General features: G+C 40.2%; 1 protein-coding gene across 1 annotated transcript; it reads left to right on the top strand.

Annotated features, from left to right (window-relative positions):
* The first annotated feature begins 9,915 nt into the window (after positions 1 to 9,915).
* Positions 9,916 to 11,044, top strand: LOC142175923 (uncharacterized). The gene is made up of 2 exons (XM_075242932.1): positions 9,916 to 10,716; positions 10,814 to 11,044. Exons 1-2 carry the CDS (start codon positions 9,916 to 9,918, stop codon positions 11,042 to 11,044), a joined length of 1,032 nt encoding a protein of 343 aa, XP_075099033.1.

The raw sequence follows: 11,044 nt of genomic DNA, 5'->3' as shown, positions 1-11,044 counted from the left end.
ATAATCTCAGTGCTTCTTTAGGTCCGATGGGCCTGTCGAAGCTATTTTTTCTCATGAGTCCCCGGTTGCTCTGACCTCGGTTACTTCTCCTTTCATTTTTCGTATAGTTCTTCCTGGACCCACTGCTTCTTTGGTCTTCATTATACGGCTGATATCGATCCCTGTTTGGTCTCGGTTCACGATCAATGTCTCTCTTGACTCTGTCAATGGTTCTAACGGGATAAATAGACCTCGAAGTGGCCCAAAGTTGATCATCTTCCACTCTGATCTTCGATTGATACCGGTTATTCACATCGGCCCAAGTAATGGCCGAATATTCTATCAGGTTTTGTTTCAACTAATGTGAAGCCACCGAGCTTCGAACATTGAGCCCTTGGGTGCAAGCCTGAATGGCCCAATCATCAGCGACCGATGGCATGTCCATTCATTCCATTTGAAACCGGGACACGAACTCTCTGAGCATCTCGTTATTCTTTTGTTTTACTTTGAAAAGGTCTGATTTCCTGGTCTCGACCTTGATGGCCCCGGCGTGTGCTTTTACGAAAGAATCCGCAAGCATAGCAAATGAGTCAATAGAATTAGGAGGTAAGTTGTGATACCATATCATAGCCCCTTTCGATAGGGTCTCTCCGAAACAGGACAGACTCGATCTCATCATCCTCCAAGTAGTTCCCTTTGATGGCACATGTATAAGAGGTTACATGCTCATTTGGGTCGGTCGTTCCGTTATACTTAGCGATCTCGGGCATGTGGAATTTCTTAGTGATCGGCTTTGGAGTCGCGCTCGGAGGAAAAGGCTTTTGCACGAACTTCTTAGAATCCAGTACTTTTAATATTGGCGGTGCTCCTGGAATTTGGTCCACCCTGAAATTGTAGGTTTCCACCTTTTTGTCATTGGCTTCGATTTTCTTCTCCCCCGATTCTATTCGTTTCGTCAGCTCTTCGAGCATCTTTACGATCTCGGGGTTAGCCCCCGATTCATTTTCATTTGACCTTTTTGCGATCGGTTCATTCCTACTAGTGACTTCCAGGGGCGGATCGGGTTCAACTCTGCTCGGTGCACGGCTTTGGTTCTATAACTGATCTATCGCCGCCTGTTGAATCTGCAGCATTTCGAAGATCACCCGTAAACTGATCCCGTCTCCTCCAATGTTTTGTATGTTTTGAGTTACCGATTGGGCTCCACCACGGACGCTATTCTCGGGGTCGGTAGGCAAGTTTGCGTCAATAGCCACATGTGAATTAGCGTCAATCGGGCCCGCGATCGGAACTCTGATGGGATCAACGGGCGGTACCTCGTCACCGGGCGCCATGATGTTATTTTTACCGTGATGGCCGGACTCATTGTCAACATGTAGGGGTGCTGATTGAGAGTTTGACATTTTGAGTTTTAATCTGAAATTAGAGAAACTTCAAAGAACAAGTGTAAAGTAGTGTGTGTTATGGAGATTTGTATCAAATAACCACTATTATTCTTAGCTCTATGGTGGGCGCCAAACTGTTTACCCTTAAAATCGGATAACAACTGAATTTATACGTGATTTTAAGGATACGTGGACTAACTTGATACAAAATAATAAATTAGATCGCAATTGAAATAAATAATGATAAAATAAATGCAAACCACACGAATTGAATAGACATGATACAGAACAAGAAGAGCTTAAAGAGAAATACGAACAATGTATTGCTTTGGGATGCGTGTTACCATCTGCTCAATGAATTATTAGACCCCCCTTTATATAGTATAAGAGTTCTACTTTATGTACAATTCTATAAAAGGTATAAATCCATTGATTAGCTAATTCCCGGTTCGTTACTGATACGTGCGAAAATTTTCGCCGTAATACCCGGCCGATAACGGATATTTCGGTCTTCTGTTGGTTATGCTAACAGTATTTCTTCGAGCTCGATCGGGGCTAAGGTCGACTTCGGGATTACAGACTCAATATTCCCGAAGACAGGCATTCTGACCCCACGTTCTTACTCGATGGGATTCGGGGTCGATCTTCAGTCTTTGGTTGTCATGTTCCGAGCCTAACTTGCCATGTCATAATTGAGCTTGATTCCGACCGTATACACTTATTTAAAAAAAATCTATTCTATTAAAAAAAAATTCATTCTCAAGGTTCGAACACAACATACATTCTTAAGTTTCAAATCTCCATATGATCACCACCGTCTATATACAGATAAATTTGATAAGTAATGATAATAAATAAGCAGTTTAGCTTCTAAGTTGTTTTTGACGATTAATGAACGATTACCAAGCAGACAAAAGAGAGCTGGACATTCAAATTAAGGGATGAGATCATAGGCAATCGAATTAAAGGTTTATGTATACTTCGAATGTTATATTTAAATCGATGAGATCATAAGATACTTTACAATAAAATCATAAACTAAGCAATTGAAAGAATAATTTTTAACGTCTATGAAGAAAATTTTCTGGGTTGCATTTTTCTGCCTCAACTAAAAGAATCGACGTTTTTTTTGGTAAGAGGGAAACCCGCAACCGCTACAATCTCTACAACAGCCTCTACCTTTCGGGTGATCACTCTGTGGTTAGCACTTTGTGCGTACTGGGTAAACCTCCCTCTGTGTAATAGCCTGCAAATCACACAGAGAATATAAACCGGACTAGACAAACCCCATGCGACAGACTCAGATCCAAAGAGACATTGCGATAGATCCCACATCTTCCGTGTGGAAGTCGCCTGCCAAACCCAACTGGGCCGTCCCTTCGGGACAAAGAAGAAGCATTTCATCGATAAAACGACTAGTAAATGACAATCCTAACTCCCACTTTCTATCACTGAAATTTTATTAACCTAAAATGTTAGTTTTAAAATTAAGATTACTTTATTGACAAGAAAATAAATTTGAAACGTAAAACGGATGCACTTAAATACTTTATTTTAAATTTGAAACTCAGAAGATAAAACTTCGTATTAAATTTAGAGAGAACCTTTTCTCCCTAAATGGTAATGTATACCTATTAAACCATGGTTAAAATTATTGTTGGAATAAACAAAATTGGGCCTTTAATAATTAAATAGGATAAATGTCATATATCTATATAGAAAACTTGGGAAAATGGAGAAGATGAGAATTGAAGAGGAGTCTCCTCTCGAATTAGGAGTATTGATTTTATTTTTATTAATCGGATAAGTGGATAACCGCAAAATAAAATAGCACCTAGCACAATATATAAAACGAATGTAAAAAATGACTAATAAAATTGATTTGGTTTCAAAAGAATTTTCGTAAAAGGAAGTACAGTCCACATTCCACAACAGATCATATGGACTAGTTATCAACCAAATTAAGGGGGATGAGGATGGGAAAATGGTTAGTTGTAATCTGATTGTCATTACCTCGGAGGAAGATCAGTTGAATGGAAATTGGTCAAACGCGGGGCGGACAATCAAAACACGAGTTATTTATGGTGACCAAGCTTCTCCTATCTTAAATTTTTTTTTTTTTTTTTTAAAAGGTGCAATTTTTTTCAAAGTTGAAATATTTAGCCAACATTTTGGAAGAAAAAAAATATTTTTGAAGAGAAATAAAAATAGTTTTGAAGAAATAGAAAAAAATAGTTTCTTTCCAAAAGTACTTTTGAGAAAAATATACTTAGAAATAGTTTTTAAAAATTTGGCCAAACATTAATTGGTGCTCAAAATTATTTTTCAAATTAATTAGTCAAACACAAACTGTTTCTCACCGAAAGTACTTTTAAAAAAAAATACTAATTTTTATCGCTTGACCAAACGGGATATTAATTTGGATTAACATAGGAAGAATAGTGCCTTTTAAAGTGAAGTCGATTACAATTCGGGGATAATTTCTTCTAGCCCGTAAACCCGTCTGGACATACAATTTTTTTTTTTTTTTTTTTTGCTTTTTTCAATTTACTTTAAAACTGTTTGATTTTATATTGGACTAACTTTTTAAAAGAAATTGAAGAGTAGTTTTTCATACTGTGACCAGATTTTTTCACTTACAAAATTACAACTTTTTAAACAAAAGGTTTTCACTGTTCGACAGTGAAAGAGGCGGCGAGAGAAAAGGGGCACGATTTGATAGTGGCTGATAAATTAATGCATTAGAGAAATATGGCGTCCTCACGTTATTAATGATGATGCTATTGCCCTCGAAAAGGCAAAAGGCAAATGAACCACTTGAGAGAAACAACAAAAGTTGGAAAACGTAAAAGGCCTTGGGGAGACCACAATCCTGTATAATAATTCATGTCACGGATCTGTTGACCCTGATACCCCAAATCTGACGAATCCTCATAGTCATTATATTTTATTATTCATATATTTTTGTTTAATTTTTATAATACTTAATTCTTCCTTCATTTTCTTTTAATTCATGGACAAAAAAACGGTATATGTCAGAATACCATTTTCCTTCTCACAACATTCCTGATTTTCACAGCAGCAGAAAAACAAATAAAATAGTCGTAAGCAGTGAGCGCAGAAGCGCTAAGGAGTTCCCCCACAAAACTCGCTAATTTTGGTTTGACCACAAAATTAGAAACGCTATATACATATACGCCTACTGATCAGCAAAAATTACAGGTGGTGGATCATTGTTGCTACCGAATGTTATAATATTTGATCTTACATTACTGTTACAGACCTTGGTTTATCTTTCAAATATCCAAACACGTGCGGGACAAACATTGGAGACGTGTGGGTTTCCTATAAACTTCTTCTTAGCACCTTCTTTTGTTAATGCATCCGTCGTCACTTGCTCTGTTCCCTGAAGAATGAAGATGTGCCTGAGCGTCGGTTTCCCAAGTTTTGCATTAGCTGCCTACGTTCATTAATAATTTTTGTATGATTATTTGTATTATCTCAGTTGAGTCTGTGGCTATTTTCAGAGGTGTAAGATTTTGTTGAGCCATAATTTTAAGTTCTTGCATGAGAGCTATTAGTTTAGCCTATTTGTTAGTCGTGTTTACTTTTAAACTGGATAACAATTGAATTTGTACGCGGTTTTAAGAATACGTGGATTGATTCAACACAAGTAATCAAGAATGTTAGATAAACGAATTAAAGATGAGATAGATAACCAAACTAGTTTTGACTTTGAGTCCGGGTTCGGATTTTAGCTCAACAATAGTTTTGCCCTCGACTGGATCCCTCGATTCGAAGCCAAATACATATGAAGAACTATGATTAAAATAAGAACCTTTCAATAGCTAGAAAGCAGAGAAGTTATTTTTGTATTGCTTTGATATGCGTATTACAATGTGTATTGAATGAATAAGCTTTCCCTTTATATAGTAGGAGAGTTTCATCTCTAGTACAACTCTAAAAAAGGTAAAAACATCCTCATTTCTTGTCAATTACTGATATGCTACCGACGTCGGACGAGATTCGCGCTGTGATATCTAGTTGGGTGTGGATATCACGGCTTTCTGTTAGTCATGTGCAACTGTGCGTAGTGCTTTTCGAGGTTTAGGAGTTCGCTTTAGGTCCAGGGAGTGTTGTGTTGGCGAACACTCCGTTCGGCCCCTGGTACGAGAAGTCCCCGGCTTCGATTTTGATCCCAGGCAGTCATGTCTTCGCTTCATTTGACCCACTGGGAAATCGGGGTATATGTTACCCCCTGTTTTACCCGTATATAGATAGTCCCCTCATTTTCCAGAGAGTAGGTTTGCCGAAACGATGGAAGACGATAGATGAACCCTGGTTCCTTCCTTTGCACGTTTCATCCGATATGGCGGATAAGCCGAAACGTCCCATCAGTCGCGTCGTTTTGACTTCGGACACGTGTCGGTCAACGGATGGTCGCCTTCGAATACGAAACGTCGCGAATTTCCCCCTATAAAAGCTTCGCCCCCTTCACTTCCTTCACTTTATGATCCTAGTTTTTACCTTCGAACTCTACAAAGGCTTTCGTCTTTCTTGAATCTTCATACCTTATTTCCTGAACCTTCATATCTTCATCTTCAACCTCCAACCTTCATACATTTTCTTGGATTTTCAACCCAGAACCTCATATCTTCACTTTCAAACTTCAAATCTTCATACACTCTCTCCAAATCTTCATATATTTTCCAGATTTACAATGGCCAAGACATCTAAATCAGTTCCACAGCAGGCTGCCTCTTTATCTACTCACCCGGCCACAGGTACTGAGGCAACTGTCCCCGAAGTGGTTGTTCTCAATACGGCTGCTCCCGAAGTGGATGCCGCCGAAGAGGCCCCTAAGCCCCCCATGAAAAGTTTTATTCCCCGGGGTTGTTCAATCACAGACGACTTCAAAGTCGAGAAGGCTTCATCTAAACAAGACCGAGGTGAAGGGGCGTCGAGATATATATGCTCTGTCACCGAAGATACCCTTCCCATTGTTCGAGAGGACTGTAACTGGGGAGGTAAGGACGTGGTAGTCCCCAGGCCTGAGGATGATATCACCAGTCATGTGGATGGGTATTTAAGTGTTTACACTTATCCCTTCACACTGGGCGCCTGGTAGACCCAATTGTTTTGGCCTTTTGCAAGAGACACGAGGTGTGTCTTGGGAAAATCCACCCGTCTTTGTGGAGGATCGTGATTCTCCTTCGTTAATTTGTTAATAACACAGAGTCTCATCGGTTCACCCTCGACCACCTGCTCCGCCTATATAATTCTCGAATTTTTCGAGGGGGGCTAATAAAGCTCACTCGCCGGGCCATCAAGGCCCCTATTCGAGCATCGACGAAAATCAAGACCGAGTCTGGCAGGGGCGCTTTGTTCAGGTGAAGAGTGAAGATTTGATCCCTTCTGAGTTTCTGCCATTCCCTAAGAAGTGGAATGCATCTCGTAAGTGTAATCTTTCCTTAAGCGTCGAGTCTTCTTTGTTCCATTTCTCACCATCAGTGTTTGTGATTGTGCAGCTGCTACTTGGGTTCCTAATGCGGTCTCCCGGCTCAAGGAGTGGATCGAGGACATCTCCAAACAAATATTGTATTTTGAGTGCTCGTGGTGCAAGCTTTCGAAGGGCCGATGGGAGGCCCGTTCTCATGGTAGGACACTTCTTAGAATAGTTATTTTTACTCCCCAAACTTATATAACGCTGACCCCTTCTTTTTCCTTCGCAGGTTTGCCTAAGACCACCGAACTTAGGTCGCTGATGTGTGGCTATAATTCATGGTTTAGCACACTATTCGCCTTGCATTTTGTACGCTTTAATGATAAATTACACTTTATTTACTCGTAATGAAGTCCATTTTATGTGTAGGTGAATTGAAGATGAAAGTAGAGCAAAAAAGATACTTAAAAGTCGAAAGCGTACTGGGGAGCAGTTGAAAATGAGAAGCTGGCGAAGCCAGGCCTACACCAGGCATTATACCTGGCGTCGCCAAGCTTGTAGCTGGCGAGATACCTGGCGAGGCGGGCAGAAGGCGAGATTGACCGGGCCTTATACCTGGCGACGCCAGGCCTGGGGTGAGGTCTACCAGGCATTAGGCCTCGTGAGGCCAGTTCTGGGCGTGCACAGTCTGAGTTTTGAAGACTTATTTCGTCTCCGGGTTTGACTAGGACTTTGCCTACACGTTTAGGTCTTTTCCTACACATAAATAGACCTAAAACGCCACTTTTGAGGACTTTTGCAACCGGAGTCAAGAATAGCTTATGGAATCACCTATTGGGAGTTAGAATCATCGATTTCTACATCCTTTCATCTTTACTTTGTAATTTAATTATGCAAAATATTTGGAATATTGTTACTCTGAGTATGAGTAGCTAAATTCCTAGTCTAAGGTTTTGATGGAACCTATTAAATGATGATTTTCTTGTTACGTTAATATAAATTTGCCGTAGTATTTTCTCTATTTGTTCAACTATATTATTCATGTGGTTGATTGAAGGGCCCTCAATTAGCTGTGCCTATTTAGTATGTATTACTCGGGAGAGAGTGCATATTTAGGTAGTTGTTGAACAACATCACTCCTAACGTATATGAGGGATCAATACGAAGGGTTTAAAGGTGGGATTAGGGATAACAAAATCTTGGTGCGATCTGAGTGAGCCGTACTTAATGCCAGCTAGCGTAATTCTGCAAAATATGTCTAGTAAATTGTGGTAATTACTTGGGAGAGAGTTACGACAGCCATAGTACTCATGATCGATAGAGAAGAATTAGGCGAATCTATAGAAAACATAGCGTACAAGATTCCGACAATAGGGGAAATCACAACCTTAGATCATTCCAATTCTTGTTTACAAACCGTTCATAGTTAGTTATTTATTATTGCATTTTCATTACGTAATATTTAGTTAATAAACTTCCAAATTGTTATTGAAATATTTCTGAAGATTGATTGCATGAATTTGTGAGAGTCTAGCAGTTGTGGTTGATAGGTTAATTCCCTATGGGATTCGATTCCGGACTTATTAGCCGGAATATATTTGCGACGATCGCATAGTCCTTTTTATAAGGCATAGTCGAGCATGATCAAATTTTGGCGTCATTGCCGGGGAATTAACGGTGTTATTAATTGCAGCTAAAAGAAGTGCTAGAATTCTTAGTGTAGTCAATTTTCTTCATTCTAAATCAAATACATTGAAATTCTAACGTTTGTAGTCTTGGGTGTTACAAGTGCATGCCTAGGAACTCCTCAAGAACTGGTGAACTGCTCGAAGCATTATCAGATCCTGAGAAAGTTTTCAAGGCACTAAATTGTGCAAACAAGAAAAACAAACAGCAATAAAACATGACAGAACAAATCTAACCAGATATGAATGACGGAATAGAAAATCCAATGAACAACAGAAACAATGCGAATGAACCAAACAATCAGGGTGAGGTGCCTCCTGTACCAGAAGCAGCATTATATATTATTGGGCACAACCCACCGCCGACAATCTGGCAACCGCAATTGCAATCCCTCAACTATAAGCGGGATCATTTCAAATCACAAACAACATGCTACATTTGTTGCAGAACATGGGACTCTTCTCAGGGTCACATATTGAAGATCCTCAGCAGCATCTGAAGAATTTCCTGTCGATATGTGTCACGCAAAGGCAACCTAATGTGACACCGGACGCAATAAAGCCGTTATTGTTCCCATTCTCGGTGATAAGAGAAGCTCAGACCTGGATTAATTCACTCCCCATAAACTCCATCACTACTTGGGAGGAATTAGTCAAGCAATTTTTGAACAAATTCTTCCCACCCAATAAAACTGCCCAACAAATTAATGATATATTGAGCTACAGGCAGAGACCAACAGAATCACTACAAGAAATGTGGGATAGGTTCAAGGGTATGCTGGTTAAGTGTCCACATCATGGCATTCCATATCAGATGTTGGGGCAGAGATTCTACTTGGAACTGGCTGACGGCTTAAAGGCTAATGTTGATGCTTCAGCAGGTGGAGCATTTTTGAGTAAAACATTCAGAGAATGCAAGATCCTACTTGATAAGATGGCTTAAAACTCAAGATGGATGACAAGAGCCTCTATGATCACTCCGGTAGTTCACTCAGTGACTTTGGACCCAAACAACTCCATAGCTGAGAATATGGCCACTCTAATGACACAAATACGTATCCTCACCAAGAAGATTGATAAATCAGGCCAGAAGTAGCAGGTTCACATAGTTGACGCAACTAATGGGGGCTCATGTACACCATGCATTAACCAACCATATGTTTGTTCGTGGAGTGCGGAAGGTGACAACCAACACTATCAAGGAGATATGAATTATGTAGCCAACTATGGGGGACAGAGGCAAGGTGGTCAGAATTGGGGTCAACAGAATCAACAATATAGACCAGCGCAGCAGCAGTACAATAACAACAACAATCCTAGAACTATGCGACCATTGGGTCAAGTTATGCCTTACCAAAGGCAACAGGGTTACAACCAGCAAAATCAGCAGCTGACTTATCAACAACCTCAATAACAACAGATTATGAGACAAGATGATGGTTTTACTGAACTTAAGGGAATGCTGGACAGCAACAACAGAATGCTGCAACAACTGATTGGGTCCACGGGAAAAATGCATCAGAGAGTAGACTCACATGAATCAGCGATAAAGGGTATTGAGATTCAATTAGGACAGATTTTTATGGCTCTAAACAATCGTCCCCAAGGGACGTTACCTGCAGACACACAAATCAATCCAAAAGAACAGGGCCTAAAACAGCTTATGGCAGTGAGTCTACGAAATGGTAGAGACCTAGATCTGGAGCAAGAGATGGCTCGCGAAAGCCGACCTACTGATACACTTGTGCCAGTACCCATTGAGATAGATGATTCAACAGGGTTGACAGAGGTGAAGGTACAATACGCGCCAGCTGAATCAAGCAAAGAAAAAGAAGTCCCGAAGGAAAATGAGTCAGTGCAAGAGAAGGCAGTAGAAACAGTGCCAGAGCTGGTTCAAAATCAAATCACAGGAAAAAAGTGGCATCCATCACCCTTCCCCCAGAGATTGGACAAATATCAAAAATATGAGCAGTATAAGAAATTCTTGGAGATGTTGAAACAAATTCAGGTTAACATTCCATTGATTGACGCCTTAAAGGAAATGCTTGGTTATGCAAAAATGATGAAGGACTTGATGTCTCGTAAGTTCGAATTTCAAGACTTGGCCACGGTTACACTGACTCAGACATGTAGTGTTGTTGTGACGAGACCTATAGCTGAGAAGTTATCTGATCCAGGGAGTTTCATAATCCCACGCACAATAGGCAACTATGCATTTGCTAAGGCACTTTGTGATTTGGGGCAAGCATAAACTTGATGCCCTTGGTATCTATAAAAGGTTAGGCATTGGAAGAGCTAGACCCATGTCCATGTTACTACAGCTGGCCAACCGGACAGTGAAGAGGCCCTCTGGTATCCTTGATGATGTATTAGTACAGGTTGGGAAGTTTGTGTTCCCAGCAGATTTTGTCATTCTAGACTGCCGGATTGATGAGGAGATTCCTATAATTTTGGGAAGACCATTCTTGGCCACTGGGAGAGCTTTAATCGATTGTGAGACTGGAGAGCTCAAAATGAGACTAAATGATGAAGAAATAACATTCAACGTGTAG

This window comes from Nicotiana tabacum, chromosome 22 (assembly GCF_000715075.1).
Source record: "Nicotiana tabacum cultivar K326 chromosome 22, ASM71507v2, whole genome shotgun sequence".
Taxonomy (NCBI): domain Eukaryota; kingdom Viridiplantae; phylum Streptophyta; class Magnoliopsida; order Solanales; family Solanaceae; genus Nicotiana; species Nicotiana tabacum.
The sequence above is the reverse complement of the archived record's forward strand: the minus strand, read 5'-3'. Positions and strand labels throughout refer to the sequence as shown.

What these genes read in the sequence shown, in the direction of transcription:
- LOC142175923 (XM_075242932.1), top strand. Translation starts at nt 9,916, where the DNA reads ATGAGACAAGATGATGGTTTTACTGAACTTAAGGGAATGCTGGACAGC. An exon ending in GCAACTATGCATTTGCTAAG is followed by an intron (nt 10,717 to 10,813) that starts GCACTTTGTGAT and finishes ATGTTACTACAG; the next exon opens with CTGGCCAACCGGACAGTGAA.